The sequence below is a fragment of the Vicia villosa genome, linkage group LG4 (genome assembly GCF_029867415.1).
Source record: "Vicia villosa cultivar HV-30 ecotype Madison, WI linkage group LG4, Vvil1.0, whole genome shotgun sequence".
NCBI lineage: Eukaryota > Viridiplantae > Streptophyta > Magnoliopsida > Fabales > Fabaceae > Vicia > Vicia villosa.
This window is the reverse complement of record NC_081183.1, coordinates 18,892,830-18,917,260: the sequence shown is the minus strand read 5'-3', so window position 1 is coordinate 18,917,260 and position 24,431 is coordinate 18,892,830. Positions and strand designations below refer to the sequence as shown.

The window sequence follows — 24,431 nt, the reverse complement described above, 5'->3', positions numbered from 1 at the left end:
ACTTCTGGTGGTGAAGCTGTCAGTAACTTCATCACTGCTTGGTTGAGTCTTACTTTCAGATCCTTTAGTCGGATAACAGCAAGGTGAATCAGACTTTGATAGGGCTATGTATCCTGCTTTGTTAAGATAGGATAACCATTCCTCTTCATCGGTGTTTTCCGTACCGATGGTATTGACTGTTTGTTGAACAGGTTGAAGAAAACCTCCACTGTAGAAAGTTTCTTGAATTGGGAGAACTACCTCAATCCCTGGGATAGCTTTTGATGATGTCGGAAAGAATCTAATTCCTGTTCTGTTCTTGTTGTTGGTAGGAATATTAATGTGTCCCCAACCACTGGTAGTGCCATCCTTTACAACTTGGATTGCATCTTTGTATGAAGAGATAGACGCTGCTTTCTCCTTTCCTTAGTCCAAGGAAAGTGCCTGGAATTTAGTTCCAACAACTTCTTTTGGTTCTATGTCGGAGAATGATGACAGGTTGCTGACAATCAGAGCTCATTCTCCACATACGGTTACCAATTTGTCATTTCTTATGAACTTCAGTTTCTGATGAAGTGTTGAAGTAATTGCCCCAGCCTCATGAATCCATGGGCGACCTAGCAAACAACTGTATTGTGCTGGAATGTCCATAAATTGGAAAGTGATTTTGAACGTCTGAGGTCCAATAGTTATGGGAAGATCCACTTCTCCGAAAACTGACTTTCTTGATCCATCAAATGCTTTGACGATGACATGACTTTTTCTTAGAGGGTAATCTTCGAAAGATAATCTTGATAATGTTGATTTAGGCATGACGTTGAGAGAGGATCCATTGTCTATTAGGACTCCTGTGAGAACATCACCCATGCAGCTAACTGAGATGTGAAGTGGAAGATTGTGGTCCACTCCTTCTTCAGGAAGATCTTCGTCACAGAAACTTAGGTTAGTTCCGGCGGATATATTGGCAATGATGTTGTTGAATTGGCTTATCATGACGCTAGGTTCTACAAAAGCTTGTTCCAAAACTTTCTGTAGAGCTTCCCTATGAGCTTCAGAACTCAATAGCAGGGAAAGGACAGAAATCCTAGACGGAGTATGTAGTAATTGATCTACAATGTTGTATTCACTCCTCTGGATTAACTTCAAGATCTCATCATTTTTCTTTCGCTTGAACAGCATTGGTCGGCTGATTGTCTTGCCTATGTGGTACTTCCTCTGAAGGTTTCTCCACATTTTCTGTTGTTCTGTTGAAGACTCGTCCACTTCCGGTGACTCGACTAACATCAGCAATGTTGACAACAGACAGTAATGGTATTTCCTTACCATTTTCAATGAATGTAGCGTTGTACTTGTATGGTATAGCCTTGCTGGACTCATACTGTACAGGACCTGATAAGTAGATGACTAACGGAGCAACTGCTGTCTTCCGGCTGTCATACTTAACTTGCGTTGGTTCAACTTGATTAATTTGAGGAGATACGGTAAAGACTTCATCTTCTTCTCTGTTGGCAAGAACAATAATGGTATTGTCATCCATCAGCTTCTGAATGTCGTTGCGAACACGCAAACATCCTCGTGAATTTCTTCGACAGATTTTGCATGTACTGTAAGCGTGGAAATCTGTTCCAAAGTAGGCAAGTCCATTTAAAGTCTTATGGAACCTGACTACCGATCCTTCAAGATCTTCAACTTTGTAGATTTTGTATTCTCCTGGACATCCTTGAACCATGTTGATGTCATGTTCAGTTCTGACTCGGATATGTTGAATCCATCCTAAGTCTATTTGTTCTTGTAATGCAGCTTGAACTACGGCACATCCTTGATTATTCTTTGGACAAATTTCACATGTGAAGTAGTCGTGAGGTGGTACATGGCCGTACCCAGCTTGTTTAGCGTGCATCTTAACAAGATTTTCCCCTATCTGACGAATGTTATAGATTTGAATGACGTTAGGGTGTTGATCTATCAGATTTACTGAAGCTTCTTTATGCTGCGGCAAAGGATATGCTTGGACGTTTGGACTAGTATCTTTGAAGGATAGCATTCCGTTCTTCACTAATCGTTGGACGTCAATCTTGAAAGGGAAACAGTTCTCAATATTGTGACCTGATGCCCCCTGATGATAGGGACAAGACTGGTCAGCCTTATGCCATGGTGAGGAACTGTTTGTAGGATTTGGAGGACTTCTTGTCTGAATGAGTCCTTTTGCCAGTAATGTTGGAAATAATTCTGCATACGGCATTGGTATGGGGTCAAAGGCAGGATACCTTGGAGCCTGATTGTTGTAATTTGGAGGTCGAACCTGCTGCTGAGGTTGCTGCGACCTTTGTTGAATTTGTTGTTGCGGGACCTGAGGTTGATAAGCTGGCGCTGAGTTAACAACCGGAGTTATTGCTGCAACTTGAGGTTGGAATTTCTTCTTGATTTTGTGCAAGACATTGCTGACATCTTGATCCTTTTTCTTCTGGAAAGAACTTCCATACTTCCTTGGACCAACAGAAGATTCTGGTTCTTTGTTCAAGCGTCCTTCCCGAACTGCTTCTTCTAAACGTACACCCATGTTTACCATCTCGGTAAAGTCACTTGGTGCACTTGCAACCATTCGTCCGTAGTAAAATGGACTCAAAGTTTTGAGATAGATTTTTGTCATTTCTTTCTCTTCCAGTGGTGGACAAATTTGAGCAGCAACTTTACGCCATCTCTGAGCGTATTCCTTGAAGCTTTCTTTATCCTTTTGAGTCATGGCCCGGAGTTGATCTCTGTCGGGAGCCATATCCAGATTGTACTTATACTATTTGACGAAGGCCTCTCCAAGGTCTCGAAAAGTACGAATCTCTGAACTGTCCAAGTTCATGCACCATTTGAGTGCAGCACCAGTCAGGCTGTCTTGAAAATAATGAATGAGTAATTGTTGATTATCAGTCTGAGTTGACATTCTTCGAGCGTACATTACGAGATAACTTTGTGGGCATGAATTCCCTTTGTACTTCTCGAACTCTGGTACTTTGAATTTGTGAGGAATCTTAACATTTGGAACCAGACAGAGGTCTGCAGCATTCTTTCCAAATAGATCTTGTCCTCGAAGAGTCTTGAGTTCCTTCTGCATTTGCAGAAACTGTTCCTGGAACTCGTCCAATCTTTCATACACGCCACCATCCTCACTTGGAGCGTGATGATATACTTGTCCACCCTGTGGAGGAAAAGTATGCATAATCGGTCGTGGAGAAGCCATGACAGCAGATCTTGGAATCTCAGCATTCTGTTGTGCGAAACCCATTGCCGTTGCTCTTGGAACTTCAATTTCCAGAGGGTTTGTAACCCTCCGGTGGACGCATATCTATGGTGACTTTTGGAGCTTCAGAAGCTGGAGGTATGTACCCTTCTGGAGTAAAGTTATACGGCATGCCCCAAGGTCGATCAGGCGGCATGGTATATTGAGGAATAGGAGTAGAAACAATCTCGGAAACCACAGTCCTTTGCGGTTCTTCTGGCGTTGGTCGATTCTGCGCAACTACCAGGGCTTCTACCATACTATTGAGTCTTTCAACAGTACCTTTGAGAGTATTAATCTCTTCTCTGAGCTCTTCATTCTCTTGCTCAAAGTCTTCCATTCTTTTCTTGCGACTTGAACGAGTGTTGTATGGATGAGACAGCTTGAAAGTCTTGGTTCACCTCCTCCTCCTCCTCTCTTTCTGGAGAAAGGAAAGTGACTATTAGATCCGCGACAATTCTCGTGTCAGTGCGTACAGCTAAAGTGATGTATGATATGCAATTAAGTTAATATTTTTCAAGGAAACACCATAATTACGTTATGAAACATCAAACTTTTATTAATTAAGCGAAAATGCCGTTTTTACACACTTTGAAAAAAATGGAAATACAGAGAAACTGAGAGAAAGGACTCTAAAATTTTGACGAAGAGCCGACTTCACGTTCTAACATCTTCTTCTGTTTCTTGAGCTGAGCGTTCTCTGACGTGAGCTGATCGATGATCCAGGAAGCAGGAGGGATATGATGAGAAAGTGATGATTGTGTCACTTGTCGATCGAGTACCTCAAGTAACTCATCCTTCCTTCTTAAGAGGTTCTGAATCTCAACATTTTCCGTGTTGACAATTCGATACTTGTTCCTCCAAGCATTCCTTTCTTGGCATACCTTGTTTAATGCCGCTTGTAATTTTTCAACATCGGTGGAAAAAAGGTAAATTGGTTCCCTTAGGGGAATAGGTTCTTGATGTTGATATGGCATCCTGAGCTTGAATGCTCTGATGCGTACCCATTGAAGAAAAGGATCCAGGGAGATGCAAAGATGTTTTCCTAACAATCTTCTCCCTTTGCTGTGAACAAGACGCCAGGCTTGGACAATTTCCTTTTTCAGCATGTTGCCATGATCGTCGATGTTCTTGAAGAACAGACCCTCCAATTGGATGTTACTTGGAATATTTTTCATGGGATAGCCGTATTGACGACGGGCTAAAGCTGGATTGTAACTGATTCCTCCCTTAGTTCCAATAAGGGGTACGTTGGGAAAACTTCCACAACTGAAGATGATCTTGGTTTCGTCGTTGTCAGGACTACACCACTCAATGTCCGTATGAGTGAGAGACATGATTTTCTGTGACCAGTAAAGGCCATCCCTCATATTCCAGAAAGTGCTAGACTTTGGCAGGTGCGAAACGAACCATTCGTATAACAACGGTACGCTGCATGTGATTAATCCTCCTCGCTGCAGGTTTCTTGAATGCACAGAGTGATAAGCATCCGCAAGCAAGGTTGGAACCGGATTTCCAATTAAGAAGATCTTAATTGCGTTGATGTCGACGAAATCGTTAATGTTAGGGAACAAAAACAATCCGTAGATAAGCAAAGCCAAGATTTCCTCAAAAGCGCTCATATCTTGGATGCTGACGAAGTACCGAGTTTGATCAAATAGGAATTTGGAGGGCAATCCTTGAATTCCTCCTATGCTCACCATATGAGTTCTGATGTCGACTACGTTCAAAGGAGTAGTTGCAGCAATGATAATGTCGTCAGGATTCTTTTCCAAACCGGAGTACGGATCTTGCGCGTACACGGGTATTCCAGTCAGACGAGAGTACTCCTCCAACATAGGCATGAGCTGATAATCTGGAAAGGTGAAGCAGTGATACGTTGGATCATAAAACTGTACCAAGGTGGGAAGGATCCCATCCACCATGTTGGTATTGAGCAAAGGCAGAAGTTTTCCATACTTCTCCTTGAAAGCCTGGGGGTTGACCACCAGTTTTCCGAGCTTTCCCAGTTCCTCGACCTGGGGAATCTTGAAGGTGTATTTCCTAGCTCTCTTTCTTCCGTAATCCATGGTATAGATCCTTAAGTCCTTTCTTCGTTTCTCTCTTTCTATGAAGTTCAAAACGATCGTTATTTAGTTTCCTTGAAAAACGACTCGAAAAAGACTCTTTTTTGCTTTTAGTTGTTTATTAATGAATGATGCATGAATGCATGAATGCACACACAAGAGTTTTAAACAAACATGGCGTTGAAGGGTATAGTGGTCATGAAGTCAAAACGCAAACCTCGCCCCAATGGTAAACTAAGGATAAGGATTTTTGTACCTGTAGAACGGGTTCTAGGGGTCTCAGAGTTTTTGCTCAACCTTAAAGATACGTTGATTGGTATCTATAAGAGAGTTTCCTCTGAGTGTAGTATCTGCGTGACAATTACTTCCGTAATCACCGCTCTACGTCCTAAAAAAGGCTTTAAGTGGGGTTAATGGGTTTCTAGGTCCTCCTGGTTCAAATCAGTCTCGGAATGCAGTGGCGCAGTTAATCACAACCAGCCAGGCAAATCCGAAGAGTAGATTTGGAAACCATGATTAGAGGGTCTTCACCGGGAAGACATCCTCCATCCTATCTTATGTTGCACTCAAATCCGGGTATAGGATTTCTCACCACAAGGGGGAATCAAGCCCTTTCCCGATACAAAATAAACAAATATATATGCAACAATCACATGATATGACACAGAGGTTAGGCAGGACCTCTCTTGTTTGAGGGGGAATTTGGCATCCCTAATTCCTCATTGGGGCTGGACCAGCAACAGGTCAACCATTGGTTTGGATGAAAAACCAAGGTTTTTAACACTTATATCCCCAGCAGAGTCGCCATTTTTACTGTGGTGTCGTTTTTTTTACCTCCCCGTTTCACTTGGGAGGACGGCACGCTAGACCCTTCACGCGAAATTTGGAAGGAGAATGCGCCCGTGGTGGGATGAATTTTGTTTCAGTTCTTCCTACGATATCACACGAACTTTCTTATTGTCCTACGAGTAGGAAAGGGGAAAAAAGATCTCAACTAAACCCTAAGAGTTTGCTAAGTGTAGGGATTTCACCTAGACTAGAAATTCTGGAGTCCGGGGGGTCGGTTATACATAGGTGTCATACCCCAATTTTTGACCTAAGATACCACCTCATATCATTTGCATATGCATCATTTGCATCTCTAACAAATTGCATAGCTTGTGTTTGCTACTTGTGACTCAGCAGGGTTTAATCTGGAAATCACTCATCAGTACAAGTAACAATCAATTAGGGTTTTGTTCTCCCTTCATTTCAAATGAATTATCTTCATCAACAATCAACATTTGGTCCTCAGAAATCCATCTCAACAAGCTCAGAGGCTCTGAATCAACCAGATTAGGGTTTTGACTGAAGATAGCATACTCCTGACTTTTGCTCAGAGATTGACCTAATGACTTGGGACATGACCTCAAGACCACAAGTGCATCATTTTGACCTAATCTATTGACTCAAGACATCTCCTACACAAGGATTGATCAACAGAGAAATTTCAAGTCATCAGAATTAGGGTTTTGAACTATCAGGGACTGAAATCAGGGATCACATTTGGGAAACCCTAAAAATCCCCAGGAAGTCAATCAAAGGTTTCAATCATCCTCAAATAATCCCTATGACAACATCCAATGGAAATTAAATTTCAATTCAAGATCCACAGTCATCAATTTCATTTGGTCGACAATTAGGGTTTTTGACCTAATTCATCTGAACAGCTGACTTTTTAATCAGGACAAGATGTCACAACTCAAACTATGATTCAATATCCTCTAATGCCTCAATATGATCCATTCATACCATTCATTTGGTGAGGATATCCTGTTTCATTTGAAATCTCCAGAAACGCGATTCGTCTGAAAAAGTCAACTGTACAAGAACACCATTGACTTCTGGGGAATTTTGGTCAACCATGACTTTTGAAGTTAAAAATCATCAATATATGATATATGAAGTCATTTGATCAAGAAAAATCAAGAAAATCAATCAAGAATCAAAAAGTCAAAGTTTGACTTTTCATACTTAGAAAAATTTCTAAGTGTTTTTCAATGGTTTTTTCCAAACTTTGGAAGGGAATTTCTCAAAATTTCACCTACAAACTGAAAAAAACTTCCAACATGAAAGTTGTAGATTTTGATCCAATAAACAACTTTGACACATATAATTTTTTTCCATAAGATCAACCATTTAAGAGATATGGAGCTTCAAAGTTGGCATCTTATGAAAATTTCACTTAAAACTTCATTTTCTTCAAAGTTCATGGATCTTTTTCACCCATTTCCTTAAAGGTCTTGAAGAAACTTTCAACTAGGCTTTTGAAGTGTGTAACATGAGCTTTCCAAAATGTCCAAGAGCATGAAAAAATATGGAGTGTAGCTATGGTTTTGAATTTTGACATTAGTGAACTTTTCACTTGAAATTTCAAGCCATTTTCACTAAGTTATGAACCATTTTGCCAAATGATCCAAGTAATGATGCATAGATGCAATAATTGGTAGATATTTTCTGATTTGAGATCAGAATGGAAGAGGATAAGAAGCTTGAGAAATAACCATGGTTAAGTCACTTTTAATCATTTGCATTTAATGTGAAAGATTCCATTTTATCTCTTAAGCCAAATCATCATTCTTGATCAACTTGCAAGAGCTTTGTATTCAGAAACTTTGGCCTATAAATAGAGGTTCAAATCACTCTTCAATTCACACCAAAACCTCACAATTATAGGTTTTCTCTCTTCTTTCTTGAATTGCAAGTTTCATAGTTTTCAAAGAGGTAGAAAACTCAACCTCCAAACCCTTGAAGTTATGGCCAAAGTGATGGTTCTAGCAACTCATAAACATCATATGGGATGTGTTTGAACCACTCACACACCCCAAATTACCCCAAAACTCAGATTCACTCTTCAACCTCCACATGAACACATAAAGAGCCTTATCATGCCAATTTTCATTCCAGATCATTTCTGTACAAATTAACACTTCCCACACCTCACATATATCACATATGAACTATCCCAACACTCATCATCAATCAAAAACTTCAGAATCATCAGGCTCGATTCACACTTGGTTCTACTGCAGATCGGGTTCCATGGAATGATCCAGATGTTTTTAATCCACTCCAAGCATCCAGACATGTTCTATAATCATCATTGAAGCTGTTCAGATCGAGCAATAACTTCTGTAACACCTCTACTGAAGAATTCAACCTCCACTTTGGCCGTTTTTGAAGGTAAGTCTCATGAACTTCAAACTCTATCATGCACGCATCATAAATGAAATATTGATATACCATCTTGTTTCTGCACACATGGGGATCATTAACCCTCAATCAATTGCATCATAACTTGCACATACATCATTTCACGATCAAATTCAGTTTTAGGGTTCTTCATGTTCATGTGAAAATTGATAACCTTAGAGCAAAAATAAATGAAATTAAAGGTCATCATCATGTTCCTCGTCCAAAACCGAGTGAGATAGACCCTTTGATCAATCAAAACAACACAGATTTGAAGAATTTCAAAATTCAGTTAGGGTTGTGTTCTTGGCGCGTTTTTTCGTTCAAAGAATTCAAATATTTGTTTTAAAATATAATGCATTGGAAGCGTATTATAAACAAGCCACAAGCGTGGCTCAGTTGGTCCATGTTTTGGTTAGCAAGCGTGGGTGCGTGGGTTCAAGCCCTAGGGGAGACAAAACCAATTTTTTGCAACCTATTTTCTTTCATTTTTTAACAAACTTCACCAATTAATTTAACCAATCAAAATTCATTATTTTCACTTCATTTTTTTTACACTCTTTATTTAATATACTTATTTTGACAATATTAAAAAAAATCACAAAAAAAGATTCATTTAATATTTTTTTAATTAAGTTTAAAATGACATGTTTTTAAGTTTTTTAAATACTTTTAAATATTGTTTTTTACTTGATTTTTTAAATCTAATCACTTGTAAATATTTTTGGAGCAAACCCTAATCATCTAAGTGTTAATTAGAGACAATCTTTTTGTTTATCTTGATTAATTTGACTCCTTTCAAAATTCAAATCATTTTAAAACAAGCGATCACGATTCATTTCAAAGACAATAAACCATTTCTTTTTGAAACTATTGATTAAATCTTTTTAATTGATCAATTGATTTTCAAAAATGATGTGGGGCCTCTCGAATATTAGAGAGTATAAGACCCACTCTTTTTTCTTTTATACAGTTTTTCTTTGTACAGAAAACTCTTTCAAAACAAACTTTCAAACAGTTTTTTCAAACAACGCGTCTGTAAATAAACAATCAACCATGTTTTATAAAATAAAACACGGGCCTCCACGTAGGTATAAGTCCCAAGCCCCTTTTTACATACCCACTCCAGTACATGAAATTAGGTATTTCACCGTACGCCTTTTGTACATATTTCAATCTGTTTTTTTTTTTTTAACTTTGAATAACAAACCAAAAACGAAGGTTTCTTTAAATCTTCCCAAAAATATACCACGGGCCTCCATGTAGGTATAAGTCCCAAGCCCTTTGTGAATACCTGTTTACATAGCTTTTGAATAAACTCAAATGGGCCTCTCCCCGAGTATGAGTCCCGAGCCCCCGTGTATGCAAATGGATCATGCTTACAGGTATATTTCCTTCATAAACTCCATTATATACACACACTTTGTCATATATAACTGTTCATATAACTGTTCATATTTGTTCATGTACTTGTGCATATTTGTTTGTACTTGTTCATATGTGTGATATGTGTGCTTGTTCAACTTAGTACAACACTAGGTACCCCATAGCCTCCTATTGGGCTTCGTGCAAAGAATCTCCACTAGTTTAGGTTAGGACATAGAGTATGGTTTCCCGGTGAAATCGCTCTAAGAGCTCAAACCAACTATACCATGCCTCCCCTTGGGCTTTGTACAAACGAGTGACCCTCCCATAGCCTCCTCTTGGGCTTACAATGCAAGGACCCTGGATTGTCCCTCCCATAGCCTCCTCTTGGGCTTACAATGCAAGGACCCTCGGATAGCCTCCTCTTGGGCTTCGTACAAGGACCCACGGGCTTCTTATAAGCATCCCCAATATCCAAATCAAATACCCTAGGAGATTAGACATTTTTCATCTCTATGCTAGGAGTATCTCTTCTATATCATCACAAACAATCAATCAATCAATCAAACTTTTTTGCCACAAGGCTGGCTAATCAATCAAACTGTTTTACCACCGTACTGGATGATTAATCAAAGTTTTTGTCACAAGGCTGACTTCATTGAAACTTTTGCCACAAGGCTGGCTGATTAATCAAAGTTTTTGTCACAAGGCTGACTTCATTGAAACTTTTGCCACAAGGCTGGTTAAACAAAAACATCTTTATCATTCTAAGCACCCTAAGTGGCATGGCCCCGGGCTTACAATGAAAAGATTTTCAAACAAATCAAACAGATGTATATGATGATATAGATTAGATACATCTAGCATTTAGACGACATTTGTCTATTTTCCTTTGCTTCCACTAGCATAAGTGGGAACTACGATTGCTCTGACTTTCTCAACATCCCTTTGAGAATACGTAGGCACAAGGTCGATCCTTGGCGAGCAAAACAAAACACAAAAAAACCATTCAAACCTTAGCACCCGTAGACCCCGAGCTACAAATGCTCTGATTCCCGCTAAGGGATATGTATGCAGAGGATCGCGATGATCTTTGCGAGCATAATCAAACAAACACCTTAGGTCCCACCTCTTTCTCACAAGAACCTCTCAATAACATGGAATGAAAAACAAAGCAAAGAAACCTATAGAGTACTATAGATACGTTGGGTGCTAATACCTTCCCTTCGTATAACCAACCCTCTTACCCAAGATCTCTCCCCCCACTTTTAGGTTATTGCAGCTTTTTTCCTTTTCCTCCTTTGGAAATAATAAAAAGTTTGGTCGATACAAAAGAAAAATCATTTTTTATGAGCACTCGAGCCCAAAGAAGGCATCAGGTGTCTCATCCCCCAAAAAGAGGAACAAAACGATTTTTCGCCCGCGACAGAAAAATGGCGACTTCACTGGGGACCATCTTTTTATTGTTTCCAAAGGAAGGGTTAATTCTATTTGCTTTATTTTTCATTTCATTTTTTGTTATATGTGTGGTTCTGGTTCTGTTACTTGCGTGGTTCTGTTACAAGTGATACATTATGGACAAATCCTAAACCGGATTAAGTACACATAAGAAATTAGGTGGAGGGTATAGTCATGTGCAGGCGCACGTGAGAATCCTTCCGCTCAGTGGAGGTTCCTTGTTGGTAATATATGTTTAGCATGTTTCGTAGCGAAGACATTATTACTTTCATTGAACTGTAGAAGCTGAGAGACCGTAGAACCCCAACCCATCCTGGCCTTATTAGGTTGTGGTGCAGAAACTATTCAGGTGAAGACTTGGATTAGTTGTCATGCGGAGAACCACACTCAGACGAGTTTTTCTTGAGAATATTACTGGCTCATGAGTTTAATTGTGGAAGGCCGGTAAGATCCAAAAGAAAAATGTAGACTCTGACGTATCAGTAGAACATGTCATGCAGGTGATTAACTAGATCTATCCCATTTTTGGTTCTCTGACCTCATGCTCGTGACTTTGGACCTTTGAACCTATGCGTTACCATGTTTGTGTTACCATGTATGCGTTACCATGTTCGCGTTACCCTGTTTGCGTTACCATGTTTGTTTCACCATGTTTGAATATGTGGCATCCATGCATCCATGCATTCATACATTCATTAAAAAACCCATCTTTTTCCATAAAAACATGATTTTTCCAAAAAATTTTAGAGAATTTTCTTTGCAAACATTATAGGATTAAGTTATGGAAAAAAGGTATACCAAAAAGTACGGTTTCAAAGCGCCTGATGTAGAAAGACTGATAGAGTTAGCATCTTCTGTACAAGATCCTTCTAATTTTAGGAAAAGTTATGGAAAGCTTTTGCCTATCCTGAACACTCATGTTGATGAAGGACTTCTCAAAACTCTGGTTCAGTTCTATGATCCCGTCTACCGGTGTTTTACCTTTCCAGACTACCAGTTGGTACCGACCTTGGAAGAATATGCCAATCTTTTGGGTATTCCTGTGTCTGACAAAATACCCTTCAATGGTTTGGAAGCCATTCCTAAGTCACACGTCATTGCAGCAAGTATCCATTTGAAAAAGTCTGAAGTAGAGAGTAATTGGACTACCAAAGGAAACCTCCCGGGTTTAACTTCACACTTCCTGGTAAAGAAAGCCTTTGATTTCATCGAAACTGGTAGCATGATAGCTTTTGAAGCTATACTAGCCTTGCTCATCTATGGGTTGGTTCTGTTTCCCAATGTCGACAACTTTGTTGATATCAATGCCATAAAGATCTTTCTGATTGGAAATCCTGTTCCGACTTTACTTGGTGACATGTATTTCTCTGTCCATCATAGGAATCGCCAAGGCGGTGGAATCATTGTATGTTGTGCACCTTTGTTGTTCAAATGGATTGTTTCACACTTACCTGAGTCCCCTATTTTCACAGAAAACCGAGAAGGTTTGCGTTGGCCTCGAAGATTTATGTCTCTTACTAATAATGATATTCATTGGTATACCTTGGCTCGCTGTGGTACGGAAACCATTGAAAGTTGTGGAGAGTTCGCCAACGTACCCCTCATTGGTACACAAGGAGGAATTAACTACAATCCGGTCCTGGCCCGACGACAACTCGGGTATGCAAATTCAGTTAAACCTATTGGTCCCTCAGTGGAAGGATACTTCTACCGAGAAGGGGATAATCCTAAAAGGTTGAAAGCAAGAATGGTGAGAGCTTGGTACGACGTCCGATGGAAAGAAAAAGGCGAGGAAAGAAATTGCATTGCCATGGACGCCTACACCTGCTTGGTAAAGAAAAGAGCAAAGGAGTTCCAAATGCCTTATGCTTATGAAAAACCCATGTTTCCTGCAGTGTCTCAACGACCCAACATTCCCACTATAGCGGAATACCAAGACACTTTGGCTAAGATGAGGATAGAAAAAGATGCCTGGGAAGAAAAGTTTCGTAGCACTGATGTGGAAAATAGAAAGTTGAAGAAAAGGGTGAAAGATCACGAAGAAACTCTCTATTATCAAGATGGATGGCTCATGAGCAAAGATGAGAAGATTCGTCAGAAAGACGCTGCAATCAAGAGGTACATTAAAGAAAGCAAGAAGAATCTTGAAGGCTCGACAAGCAACGCTCCGACTCCCGATGATTGGAAGAATATTGTTGACAAGCTGAGGACTGAAAAGGCCGAATTGAAAGCTCACTATGGGAAAGAAATCATGAAGCTCAAGCTGCACAATGCATTTGGTTCTTCGTCTGATGAAGATGCTTAGGATCTATTTAGCTTTTTTTTTTATTTTATTTTATCATTTGCTTTTGTAAGGAGCTACGCTCCAATGTTGTAACATTTCCCATTATTGCAATAAAAAAAAAATAATAAAAAAAAATGAATAAAAGAATTGTTTGTGTTCAAATGTTTGCAAGGAAATAATCTTTAAAATGTTTGGAAAAATCATAAATTTCTTTTTTTTTGCATACATCATTCTGCATATCGAGTCTGTTGTATAGAGTCTCATCTTTTGGATCTTTCTCCAATAGATCGTCAAGCTGTCGCGTCTCAAAGTTTCTCGACCACGCTCGCAATCAGATCACAGATACAATACTCGTTCAAGCAGAAGAAGAGTAATGGAACACTCTGAACAAGAGAATATTGAGCTTCGTGGTACAGTGACCACCCTTCAGGAAAAGTTGGAAAGTCTCACTACTCTGGTTGACTCCTTAATGGCCGCACAGAATCAGCCGCCGCCACCCAACAGTCAAGCGACAGTAACATCTGAAGTCACTACTCCAGTTTCTACAGTTGCGTTCGGTATTCCATCTTTCTCCATGCCAGAAGGTTGGGGCCCGCCTTTCAGCTTTGGTACAGGTTTTCGTCATAATTTCTCTGGGGTTCAAACAGCTACAACTGAAGCGCCTGCTGCACAAGGTTCAGCGTTTATTCCACATTCAGGGGTAACTTTTTCTCAAGTCACTATGGCACTTTCTCAACCCACTATGACGGTTCCGACTCCTATGGTTCACACTGTTCCTTACGGAGACAATGAGATTTATCATGATCAGGGTGATAGCACAAATCAGCGAAGCCTTGTGGAAGATCTCCAAGAGCAGTTTAACAAGATGCAACTGGAAGTCAAAGCTATTCGTGGCAAAGATTTGTTTGGAAAGAATGCCCAGGAGCTATGTTTGGTTCCCAGTGTACAAATACCTGCTAAATTCAAAGTCCCTGACTTTGAGAAGTATAAAGGTAGTTCTTGTCCACAAAGTCATCTTGTGATGTATGCCAGGAAGATGTCTACCTATGCAGATAATCATCAGTTGCTTATCCATTACTTTCAAGACAGTTTGACTGGTGCCGCACTGAAGTGGTACACAGGCTTGGATAGCACTAGTATTCGAACATTCAATGACCTAGGTGAGGCCTTTGTCCGACAATACAAGTATAACTCGGATATGGCTCCAGACAGAGATCAGCTTCGGTCCATGGCTCAGAAAGACCATGAAGCTTTCAAAGAGTATGCCCAACGATGGAGAGAAACTGCTGCTCAGATTAATCCACCGTTAAAAGAGAAAGAGATGACAAAGATCTTTTTGAATACTCTCAGTCCGTTTTATTATGAACGCATGATTGCTAGTGCTCCAAGTGATTTCACCGAAATGGTAAACATGGGAATGCGTCTAGAAGAAGGAGTCCGAACCGGACGTCTGACTAAAGAAGGTGGATCTTCAAGCGGAACCAAAAAGTTCGGAAGTGGTTTCCCAAAGAAGAAAGAACAAAGTGTTGACATGGTATCCCAAGGGAGGCCAAGAGGAAATGTCAATCGTCAGCGACAGGTTGCTTCTATCACGCCAGTCGTTAATACCGCACCGAATCCGGGGTTTACTCCGCAGTTTCAACAACAACAGCCTCGACCACAGGCTCAGCAGCTTAACAATAATCAGAATCGTGTGCAAAGAGCTCCACAGTTCGATCCGATTCCAATGACTTACACAGAATTGTACCCTGCCTTGATTGAAAAAGGTCTCGTTCAAACTAGAGCACCACCACCAGTACCTGAGAAACTCCCATGGTGGTACAAAGCCGAGGTCTCATGCCCTTATCATCAAGGAGCACCTGGCCATGATCTTGAGCATTGCATAGCTTTGAAATATGAAGTTCAGAGGTTGGTTAGATCTAATCTTCTCTCATTCAGAAATTTGAATCCAAATGTGCAAGCAAATCCACTACCCAATCATGGAGGGCATGTTGTAAACATGGTGTATGGATGTCCTGGCCAATACCGAGTCTATAATATCAACTTCTCAAGAGCAGATTTGGTACAAATGCACGCCACTCTTTGTCGGGGGCAGAATTTTCGCCAGCATCAATACGGTTCCTGTAGAATATGTTGTGTGGATCCTCACGGATGTTCGATTGTGAGAAGAGATCTCCAAGTTTTGCTAGATAATGGTACTATTGAGATCTACAGAAATAGGGATGAAAATGAAGTTAACATGATAGGATGTTATCCGCATGAGCTTTTAGTCTCAGATATCAACTCGGAAATGCCTACAGTTAACGTCATCGTTCCTCATTTCAACATGCCTGAGCGCATGGAAGTTACTTACAACAAGCCGAAGGTTCCAATTGCTCCTTTGATCATCTGTCTACCTGGACCTGTTCCTTATAACTCTGACAAGGCAGTTCCATACAACTACAATGCTACAATGATAAAGAATGGACAAGAAGTTCCTCTGCCTACTCTCTCATCTGTTGTAAACATTGCTGATGTAAGTCGTGTAACAAGAAGTGGACGTGTGTATACTCCGCTACCTCCAAAGCAGCCTGTTGCTCCTGTTACCGGGCAAAATCCTGTAAATACACCAGTAGGGAATCCTGTGGAGACTCCTGTCAGTAATACAAACACTGATGTTGGTCAATCCATTGGAACCAATGTGAATCCTGACTTTGATGAAATTTTGAAACTTATCAAAAGAAGTGAATATAAGATTGTGGATCAGCTTATGCAGACTCCTTCAAAGATCTCAATACTTTCATTGATGTTGAATTCAGAAGCCCACAGGGAAGCCCTAATGAAAGTTTTGGATCAGGCTTTTGTAGATCATGATGTGACTGTTGACCACTTTGATGGGATAATAGCCAACATAACAGCTTGTAACAATTTAAGCTTCTGTGATGAAGAACTCCCCGAGGAGGGTAAAAATCACAATCTTGCTTTGCACATTTCTATGAACTGTCAGTCAGATTCTTTGTCTAATGTACTGGTAGACACCGGATCTTCCTTGAATGTGATGCCAAAGACGACTCTTGCTCGCTTGTCTTACCAAGGAATGCCTATGAGGTTCAGTGGTGTAGTTGTCAAAGCGTTTGATGGTTCGCGAAAATCTGTTATTGGCGAAGTCAACCTTCCCATGACAATTGGTCCACATACATTTCAAATCACTTTCCAAGTCATGGACATTCAAGCTGCGTATAGCTGTCTGTTAGGACGACCATGGATCCATGAAGCAGGGGCAGTAACTTCTACGCTCCATCAAAAGTTAAAATTTGTAAAAAATGGAAAATTGGTAACAATAAGTGGAGAGCAAGCCTTGATGGTGAGCCATTTATCCAATTTCTCTTTCATTGGTGCTGATGATGTGGAAGGAACGCAGTTCCAAGGTCTCTCTTTAGAAGACGAATCTTCCAAGAAGAAAGCATCGATCTCTTCTTACAAAGAGGCGGTAAAAGTAGTGAAAGATGGAACTACCACTGGCTGGGGGCAAGTTGTGATCCCTACCAAGAATGAAACCAGAGCAGGTCTCGGATGTTCACCAACATTCTCAAACTGCACCAAGAAGGATGAAACCCTTCGTCCGATGAAAGATACATTCATTAGTGGAGGATTCCTTAACCCGATTCCTCAAGAGGTTAATGTCCTTATTGAAGAATGCATCGAAGAAGGTCTCTCTGATGATGAAGAAGAATGGAAATGTTATCTTAATGACTCGGGATATATATCTCAGGAAGAACCATATCCTCCTTCGGAGAAACCCAAAGGCAAAGAAACTGAGCCTATTCCTGCAGAGGTCTGGGATACCTTGGGACAACCAAGTGGAAAATTTGATTATATGGTGAAATATACTGCACCTGAAAGTTCAAAGATTGCGATTGAAGATATCCAACCAACTGGATGGGGAGATTCCTTTGAATATAATAGTCAACCAGAAGAGGTTTATCAGCCCTGTCAATTTTCTCAGCAGCCTGAAATTACTGGAGATTTCGGATTCAATGCATCTGCCAAGATTAACAAGCCTGAAGATGGTTATTATCACATAAATGCCATTTTTGAAGATGAAGGGGAAGATGGTCCCGCAGTTGACTCGGAAAGTGTCTCTGATAATGAGTCTCTTCATCCTGAAGACTGGGAAATACATCCTGAAAATTCTGAAGATTGTGACTCGTCTTACGCTCTTCAAGAAGTAGAAGAAGACCGTTTCAACTCTACAAAGAACAAGGTTGACAAACCAGGACCTTCAAATCCTGCTCGACCAGCGGTCAATGTCAATACTGGAGATAATCCTGAGGATAATTTTCCTGAATACATAATACACAGAGGAGTTCGTTGCTACTGGAAAGCTGTCAACGTTCCGAATGTTGTTCGCCGCTCAAAGTAATTACCTCGCTGTTATTTTGACCTCCTGCCTTGCCCAAAGCAGAGAGATGTTTTATAGGGCTTTGCTTTTGAATGTTCCGCCCAAATAACTTTGTGTATAGGGCTTTGTTTTAAAAGTTTCCCTCTTTGTCCTGCCCAAGACAAATGAGTTTGTGTTTAGGGCCTTGTTTCAAAAATGAATCATAAATAAAGTGTCATTTTGAATTCCCTACATTATATGTTTTATTTTTGCTTTTTCTGGAAATGGTAATCCTAAAAAACAAAAAAAAAAATAAAAAATAAAAAAAAAACTTTTCAAAAAAAAATCTGCATACACTCTTGCATTCATAAATTTTCTGAAATAAATATAAATCACATGTGCAGATTTACTATTGATAAACCCATTTAATGCAATAACCCTATGCCCTCTCCCAACTTTGAGTTTCCTGTGTTCGAAGCCGAAGAAGAGGAAGAAGAGGAGATCCCGGACGAGATCTCTCGATTACTTAAGCACGAGGAAAGAGCCATTCTGCCTCACAAAGAGCCTTTAGAAAAGATCAACTTGGGTTCTGAAGAAGACAAAAAAGAAGTGACCATTGGATCGCTGCTTGATACTGATATCAAGAGTAAGTTGACAGACCTTCTCAAAGAATATGTTGACGTGTTTGCCTGGTCCTACCAAGACATGCCTAGGTTGGATACCAATATTGTTCAACATTACTTGCCATTGAAGCCAGAATGTCCGCCGGTTAAGCAGAAATTGCGAAGGACTAACCCTGATATGGCTAACAAGATCAAAGTGGAAGTTCAAAAGCAACTCGACGCAGGTTTTCTTGTCACCTCTGAGTATCCTCAATGGTTGGCTAACATAGTGCCAGTTCCGAAGAAAGATGGTAAAGTTAGAATGTGTGTTGACTACCGTGACTTGAACAAGGCCAGTCCAAAAGATGACTTTCCATTACCACATATCGACATGTTGGTTGATAACACTGCTAAGTTCAACGTCTTTTCCTTCATGGACGGGTTCTCCGGTTATAATCAGATTAAGATGGCTCCCGAAGACATGGAGAAGACATCTTTCATCACCCCATGGGGTACCTTTTGCTACAAAGTGATGCCGTTTGGATTGAAGAATGCAGGCGCAACTTACCAAAGGGCAATGACTACTCTCTTTCATGACATGATGCATAAAGAAATTGAAGTTTATGTGGACGACATGATAGCCAAGTCCAGCACAGAAGAAGAACATATTGAATACCTTTTGAAGTTGTTTCAACGGTTAAGGAAATATCAGCTTCGCTTGAATCCTAACAAATGTACTTTTGGGGTTAGATCTGGAAAACTCTTGGGTTTCATTGTCAGCCAAAGAGGTATTGAAGTAGATCCCGACAAAGTCAGAGCTATTCAAGAGATGCCTGCACCTAAGACTGAAAAGCAAGTAAGAGGATTTCTCGGACGATTGAACTATATCTCCAGATTTATCTCTCAAATGACTGCTACTTGTGGGCCAACTTTCAAGCTTCTCCGCAAAGATCAAGGGGTTGTATGGACTGAAGATTGCCAGAAAGCGTTCGACAGTATCAAAGAGTACCTGTTAGAACCACCGATATTGATTCCTCCGGTTGAAGGAAGACCACTAATCATGTACCTTACCGTGTTGGAAGAATCCATGGGTTGTATGCTTGGACAACAAGATGAAACCGGTAAGAAGGAGCATGCCATCTATTACTTGAGTAAGAAATTCACAGACTGTGAGTCTCGTTACTCCATGCTCGAAAAAACGTGTTGTGCTTTGGCTTGGGCTTCAAAACGTCTCCGCCAGTACATGATCAACAATACTACTTGGTTAATCTCCAAAATGGATCCGATCAAGTATGTCTTTGAAAAGCCTGCCTTAACAGGAAGGATTGCCCGATGGCAAATGCTGTTATCTGAATATGACATTGAATACCGTGCTCAAAAAGCCGTCAAAGGAAGCATTCTCGCCGATCATTTGGCGCATCAACCAATTAATGAATATCAATCTCTCAAGTTTGACTTTCCTGACGAAGATGTCTTGTACTTGAAGATGAAAGATTGTGATGAACCATTACCTGAAGAAGGTCCTGAGCCTGGATCAAGATGGGGCCTAATTTTTGATGGAGCAGTAAACGCTTTTGGCAATGGAATTGGGGCAATTATCATCACTCCCAAGGGTACTCATATCCCGTTCTCCGCCAGATTGCTATTTGATTGCACCAACAACATCGCAGAATATGAAGCTTGTATCATGGGTCTTGAAGAAGCCATTGACTTAAGGATCAAGATCCTAGACATATATGGAGATTCAGCCCTTGTGATCAACCAAATCAAAGACAAGTGGGAAACTTACCACCCTGGTTTGATTCCTTACAGAGATTATGCAAGACGTCTGTTGACTTTCTTCAACAAGGTTGAATTGCATCATATACCTCGAGATCAGAATCGAATGGCAGATGCCTTGGCTACTCTATCTTCCATGTTCAAAGTCAATCATTGGAATGATATGCCTACAGTCAGAATCACGCGCCTTGAAAGGCCCGCCTATGTGTTTGCAACTGAAGCAGTCATCGATGATAAACCGTGGTTCCACGACATCAAACGCTTCCTTCAAACTCAAGAGTACCACTTGGGGCATCAAACAAAGATAAGAAAACTCTAAGGAGACTTTCTGGCAGTTTCTTTCTGAACGGAGATGTGCTATACAAAAGAAATTTCGACATGGTTTTGCTCAGATGCGTGGATAGACACGAAGCAGATATGTTAATGCATGAAGTGCATGAAGGGTCCTTTGGAACTCATTCAAATGGGCATGCAATGTCCAAAAAGATCTTAAGAGCAGGATACTATTGGTTGACAATGGAATCTGACTGTTACAAACACGTGAAGAGATGTCACAAGTGCCAGATCTATGCAGATAAGATCCATGTGCCACCGACTCTACTCAACGTTCTCTCATCTCCATGGCCTTTTTCCATGTGGGGTATCGATATGATTGGAATGATCGAACCGAAAGCTTCAAACGGTCATCGTTTCATCTTGGTAGCCATTGATTACTTCACCAAATGGGTCGAAGCAGCATCTTATACCAATGTTACAAGACAAGTGGTTGTGAGGTTTATCAAGAATAACCTCATTTGACGATATGGTATTCCCAGCAAGATCATTACTGACAATGGTTCAAACTTGAACAACAAAATGATGAAAGAACTATGTGAGGAATTCAAGATTGACCATCATAACTCTTCTCCTTACAGACCAAAAATGAATGGCGCCGTTGAAGCTGCTAACAAGAACATTAAGAAGATCATCCAGAAAATGGTCGTCACTTACAAAGACTGGCATGAAATGCTGCCATTTGCTTTACATGGGTACCGTACTTCAGTGCGTACTTCAACAGGGGCAACTCCTTTTTCTCTAGTATACGGCATGGAAGCTGTGCTCCCCGTAGAAGTTGAAATCCCATCAATGAGAGTCCTCATGGAGACTAAGTTATCAGAGGCTGAATGGTGTCAAAGCAGATACGATCAGTTGAACTTAATCGAAGAAAAACGTATGACTGCTCTATGCCATGGACAGTTATACCAAGCAAGGATGAAACAAGCCTTCAACAAAAAGGTTCGACCTCGTGAATTTCGAGAAGGTGACCTCGTGCTTAAAAAGATCTTGTCTTTTCAACCAGATTCTAGGGGCAAATGGTCTCCTAATTACGAAGGCCCGTATGTTGTCAAAAGAACATTTTCTGGCGGCGCCATGACTCTTGCAACCATGGATGGTGATGAACTCCCATATCCTGTGAATGCTGATGCAGTCAAGAAATACTTTGTCTAAAAAAATACAAAAGAACAGCTCGGTAAGTCGAAAACCCGCAAAGGGCGAGTTAGGCAAAAATGAGCGTCTCGGTGGATTGAAAACCCGAAAGGGCGGTCCAGGCAAAAATTAGAGACAATAAACAGAAAAATTCATCCTGGTAGATTGAAAACCTGAAAGGGCAATCTAGGCAAAAATTAAGGAATTATGACAAAGTAACTGCATCAGTCTGTACTTCGTCACCTGAAGGGTCTGTACTTCATCAAAGGATCTTCAATCAAATCATCGCCAATCTGAAGCGACAAGCACAGTTGGAACTCAAAGTTGTTTAGGGGGAATAGTGGTTATTGCTTTCAATGTAGCCTTTTCCGCATAATTACCATTTCCAACTTTTGTAAATACTCCATGGAATCACGCCTTTAGCTGATTTCCATCCTATTAAATAAATTTGAGCCTTGTGCCCCTTTGTTTGCAATCTTTAATTTCTTTCAGCTTACAAAATGACGCTTTAATTGTGTTATTCGCTTTTGAAACAAAAAAAGAAAAAAATAAGTTTTAAATGAATTTAATTTACTTTTCTTTTTCAAAATAAAAGCGAAATTTTCCTTTGAGTTGTGAACAACGGAAGGAACATCAGCAGTCGTCTCCATAGGATGAACAAAAGGATTCTCCCTGAAAAATTGTTGAGACAACGGTATTCTTGTCCCAGAAAAGAATTCTTGAAGCAATTATCCCCAGGGAAGAAGCTCTTCTATCCCTAGTGAAGAAGGTCTTTTATCCCCAATGACGAAGATTTTCCATCTCCAGTGAGGAGGTTCTTCCATCTCAATGATAAAAGATGTTTATCTTCCCCAGAGAAGTTTAAAACATGCAACACCATTTATCACCTGTGTTATCTACACCGTGTTAAAGAACATTTGCCAAGTATCTGGTTGTATTGCGACGTCGGTCCCTCTCCAGTATATACTTCTTTGTCTGTCAGTATCGTCAACATGCATACTACATTCATGACATTCATCATTCATCATATTTACATCATTTATGCATTCTTGCATTTTTCAATGTTTGCTTTAAAATCACTTGTTTAGGATATATTTATCCTTAAAAAAAAAAAGAAAAAAAAAGGAAAAAAAAGAAACAAAAATGGGCGTGTCATCTCTCCAAGTAGGTTGTCACCCATAAGCAGAAAAGAATATCATTCTTTCTCCAGTTCCCCACTGAGATCATTCCTCGTGGAAGAAGGTTGCTTTAGTTTCTCCTCTCAAAACGAAGGAGAAAATCCCCAGTTGAGTTCATTCCTCATGGGTACAAAGTCTTGTTTGACCGTTTCTTTCCAATTCATTCTTGGTTAGAACCTTGTCTTTACCAGAGATTCAAATTCCGATTCCTCAAACAGAGTCGTGAAAAAATAGACAATAAGCAATAGCCTCGTCATCTGAGCAGCTTATGTCTCTTTCAAAAGTTTTTTCCTCTCAAGGAAGTCAATCATGAAGACCATTTGACAATCAGGGCCTTATTACTGTTCACAAGGCTGAATAACCAGTAATTTCCCTAGCAAGATCTCCAGAATCATTTTATCACTTGGCTGATAATTGATCATGTCTTCAAAACCACTATCACAAGGTTGGTAGTCGGTAACCTTTTTGTTCTGGTTATATTATTTAACATGTCTGTCACCATGCTGATAGTCGGTAATATTAACCAAAACTTTAAAACTCTTTTACCTTGTCAAGTCTATCACCATGCTGATAGTCGGTGATACAGTTTCATACCTTTCACCTTCGCATTATTAACAAGTCTATCCCCGTGCTGATAGTCGATAATGTCGACAGGTAAGCTTTTCTTACAAAGCTATCATTCCCCGGTGAAGCATACACTTGCTTTCCCGAAAAGAAAAAACAGATTCTCTTCCTAAAACGGATGGAGACATCCTTCCCGGTCTCTTCTCCCCAGTGGAGTCAGTTCTTGATATCCCCTCGGTAAAGATATCCTTGCATCATTCGCAATTTTGGTATCTTAGGTCCAAAATTCGCGTCTTCTGATATTTAAGTCTCTTCCACCCTATCAAAACGAAGATTTTCAATCTTCATGTCTCAGGTTGAAGAAACTTAAATAGGGGCATCTGTCATACCCCAATTTTTGACCTAAGATACCACCTCATATCATTTGCATATGCATCATTTGCATCTCTAACAAATTGCATAGCTTGTGTTTGCTACTTGTGACTCAGCAGGGTTTAATCTGGAAATCACTCATCAGTACAAGTAACAATCAGTTAGGGTTTTGTTCTCCCTTCATTTCAAATGAATTATCTTCATCAACAATCAACATTTGGTCCTCAGAAATCCATCTCAACAAGCTCAGAGGCTCTGAATCAACCAGATTAGGGTTTTGACTGAAGATAGCATACTCCTGACTTTTGCTCAGAGATTGACCTAATGACTTGGGACATGACCTCAAGACCACAAGTGCATCATTTTGACCTAATCTATTGACTCAAGACATCTCCTACACAAGGATTGATCAACAGAGAAATTTCAAGTCATCAGAATTAGGGTTTTGAACTATC

At 40.2% G+C, this 24,431-nt stretch overlaps 1 protein-coding gene across 1 annotated transcript in view; it reads left to right on the top strand.

The window, feature by feature from the left end:
- LOC131596848 (uncharacterized) overlaps nucleotides 1-17,210 on the top strand; it is a gene marked incomplete at its 3' end in the record, with an annotated part of 43,552 nt that extends 26,342 nt beyond the window's left edge. The window contains exons 2-3 of the mRNA XM_058869585.1: nucleotides 14,580-15,188; nucleotides 16,383-17,210. Of these exons, the coding sequence (XP_058725568.1) occupies nucleotides 14,580-15,188; nucleotides 16,383-17,210 (1,437 nt within the window). The remainder of the gene's footprint in view (nucleotides 1-14,579; nucleotides 15,189-16,382) is intronic.
- Nucleotides 17,211-24,431: the final 7,221 nt, after the last annotated feature.